General features: G+C 42.8%; 1 protein-coding gene across 1 annotated transcript; it reads right to left on the reverse strand.

The window, feature by feature from the left end:
* Positions 1-510: 510 nt before the first annotated feature.
* Positions 511-1,582, reverse strand: EDB91DRAFT_1079431 (uncharacterized protein; the record flags this gene model as incomplete). The annotated part of the gene is made up of 4 exons (XM_041315128.1): positions 511-694; positions 927-1,083; positions 1,259-1,299; positions 1,365-1,582. 4 exons carry the CDS (start codon positions 1,580-1,582, stop codon positions 511-513), a joined length of 600 nt encoding a protein of 199 aa, XP_041180801.1.
* Between the last annotated feature and the right edge of the window lie 1,144 nt (positions 1,583-2,726).

Genomic DNA, 2,726 nt, shown 5'->3' on the forward strand with positions numbered 1-2,726 from the left:
TTCTCATTAGTTACCTTTCTCATCCTGGTCCGTGCATGATTCTCATAGTATATAAACCCTAGTAGGAAGTCAGTAGTTCTCTAGTCTAAACCTCTTGTACTTTCCCTGAGAATCTACTTGATGTCTATCACTCACTCCCTTCTCATGTGAGACTCTAGATGAAGGAGTAAGTTGGCCAGGATAAGGAGGCAGCATTGGGAGGGACATTTGTTGCTGTTAGTCGACATTGTCTTCTGATTTGATTGTGTAAAGTGTATGTTCAGACATCATAGGAGGCTCAATTGAGGCCCCTGCACCAGCATTACCTTTATAAAGTGTGTTATTGGACATCATAAATGGCTCCAGTGATGTGCTGAAAAATCACAGGGAGTTGTCAAATGATTGATCTTGGGGGAGTTGGCGGATCTCATCAGGAAGCACACTGTGCACTGTGGAGGAAGCATGGGGATACTGTGTGATGGCCACTGAATGCAGATTGATAATAGAGTGGTGTGATGGGGAATGCAACACTTAAGTGTCTGCTGGCAGAGTAACATCAGGCAGCACAGAGTTTGTGGTGTTGGGTTGTGGGGGAAGGACTTTGATAGCAAAGGTGCCCTTTAGGAATGTGGTAAATGGTTCGACCATATGTGTGTGATGATCTGGAAGTGCTTTGCAAAAACTGAGGCCAGTAGACCCCTTCCCATGGTGAAAGCTGCAAATAACATTATCAGTATCAATGTGGTAGGCATGCTGTATGTTCTTACTTGAAAACACGAACATCCCCAGCCACACGTGGGTCTGGTCCTCCAAGGTAAATACTCTCATACCAGCCAGTAGTTTATTGGATAGTCTGTAGAAGCTGGTCAACTACAGCACTGAGGCCTTTGATGTACCTGCATGAACATGAACTTCATATATTAGCATGTTTTTGGGGATGTACTTACTGCACATGCACTGACTCATTAGGATTGCACAGAGCCTCAAGCTCAGCCTTCACCTTCTCAGCATGGTGCTCACACTCCATTTTTGCCTCCAACTCCATTTTCTTCATGTATTCTTGTCCACAAGCAGTCATTGCCTTGGCTGCTTTCATATGTGATTCTGTCAGGTGTATTCACCATTCTTCAATTGAGACTCAATATCTTCCTTAACCAAGTTCCCAGACTGATACTCAGTATGAATGAAGTGTTCAATGGTGGTCAGCCCATGTGTGCACTTGGTGGGGGAGCCCATCAACTTTATGATAGTTTTGGTAAATTGTGTGACTCGAGCCCACCCCATGGCTGAGGCATTGCAGTAGAAGTAAGAATGTAGTTGCTGATATTTGGTATAAGCAATCAAATATGAAATTACAACACAATACACTTATGGTCTTGCACTACTTAAGATGGTGTCCTAAGCTAACATGTTGCTCTTTTGAGTGCTGTTCTTCCATAAGTCTGATGCCTGTTTCATCCTTGAAGTGCACCACAGCCATGGGCCACTTTGCAAACCATTGAGCATTTGCCTCTGACAAGTATATAGAAACATTGCTCTGCATCTGGCTCAATTGAAACCCATCCATCTTCTCTGACAGCCAAGCCAATTGTTTGTGTGACATCCACAAGGCTTCAGGTGTTACAGCAAAGCCCAGCTTTGCCAACAGTACACTTGATGGGGTCAATCCTGTGTCTACAACGCTTATGAAGCATCAAGGCGGTGGAAGACTGGATGAAGGCTGTTTATCCAGAATGACTTGAGCCCTGCATCAGACCGGATACAAGAGTCATAAATCACAAGTGAAGATCAAGTTAGAGAATACATGGTCTAACTACGGGGGTATATATAGGTATAATCTTATGAGTTCAGGGGAGGTCTATCTAACCAGAAAGCATCCAAAGTAGGTAAGTGTCTATGTGAGTCATAAGGACTCAGAGATAAGGTCTATCAGTGATAAGGGTTACCAGTCAGTTGGTAACAATAAGAGTGAGTCATAACTGGCACAGTGGTAGGTGCTCAGGGATGATAAGAGATAAGAATAGAAGTGTACAGCTTCTATGTTTCAAGGGGTGACTGCAGTCATGATAAGTGATAGTCATTACCGGTGTATCGGTAGGGGTGATAAGGAAGAAGCACATGGCTTCTATTGATCCTGGTCTAGGTCGAGTCTAGAGCTGTCATGCACCAACAGCTGTTATGCTGTGTTCTGCAGTTTAATCATGTGCCAGTGATGTCATCTGTCACGTGTTGTGACAGCGACATTTGGTGGAGATGATTAACACCAGGCATCTGATCAACTGATATTAACCTCAAATGAATAACATAAGTCTGCATTTGGCACGTACCTTGTGTTTTTTACTCTCAACTCCACAATAGTGACCCAGAGTATGGTATGCAAACTCACTTGGACAGGATTTGAACCTTGATTGGTAATCAACCAATGAGCTCTCATTGATAAGTGGAAGATACCAAAACATATTAAACCTGCCACCAAATGCATCAATAATTACAGTTCATTACCCACATAATAGTGGTACTCAAAATAAAAAAACTTTTGAAAACTCGCTAAGACGCCGGCTAAACACTTCAAACTCTTGGTTTAAGAACTCTTAAATGACACTCAGCGAGTCAGCATGAAGTCGGACATTAAAACACTTAGCATTTTCAAAGTGTGATATATACACAGGAGAAAGTCTTACTTTAGAGAGGGTAGAAAAAGTAACCGTGATGTAGGTTCGCGACAAAGTAGTAGATGCTCCAATGCA

The sequence above is a fragment of the Suillus paluster genome, assembly GCF_016628075.1.
Source record: "Suillus paluster strain FC165 chromosome Unknown EDB91scaffold_9, whole genome shotgun sequence".
Taxonomy (NCBI): Eukaryota; Fungi; Basidiomycota; class Agaricomycetes; order Boletales; family Suillaceae; genus Suillus; species Suillus paluster.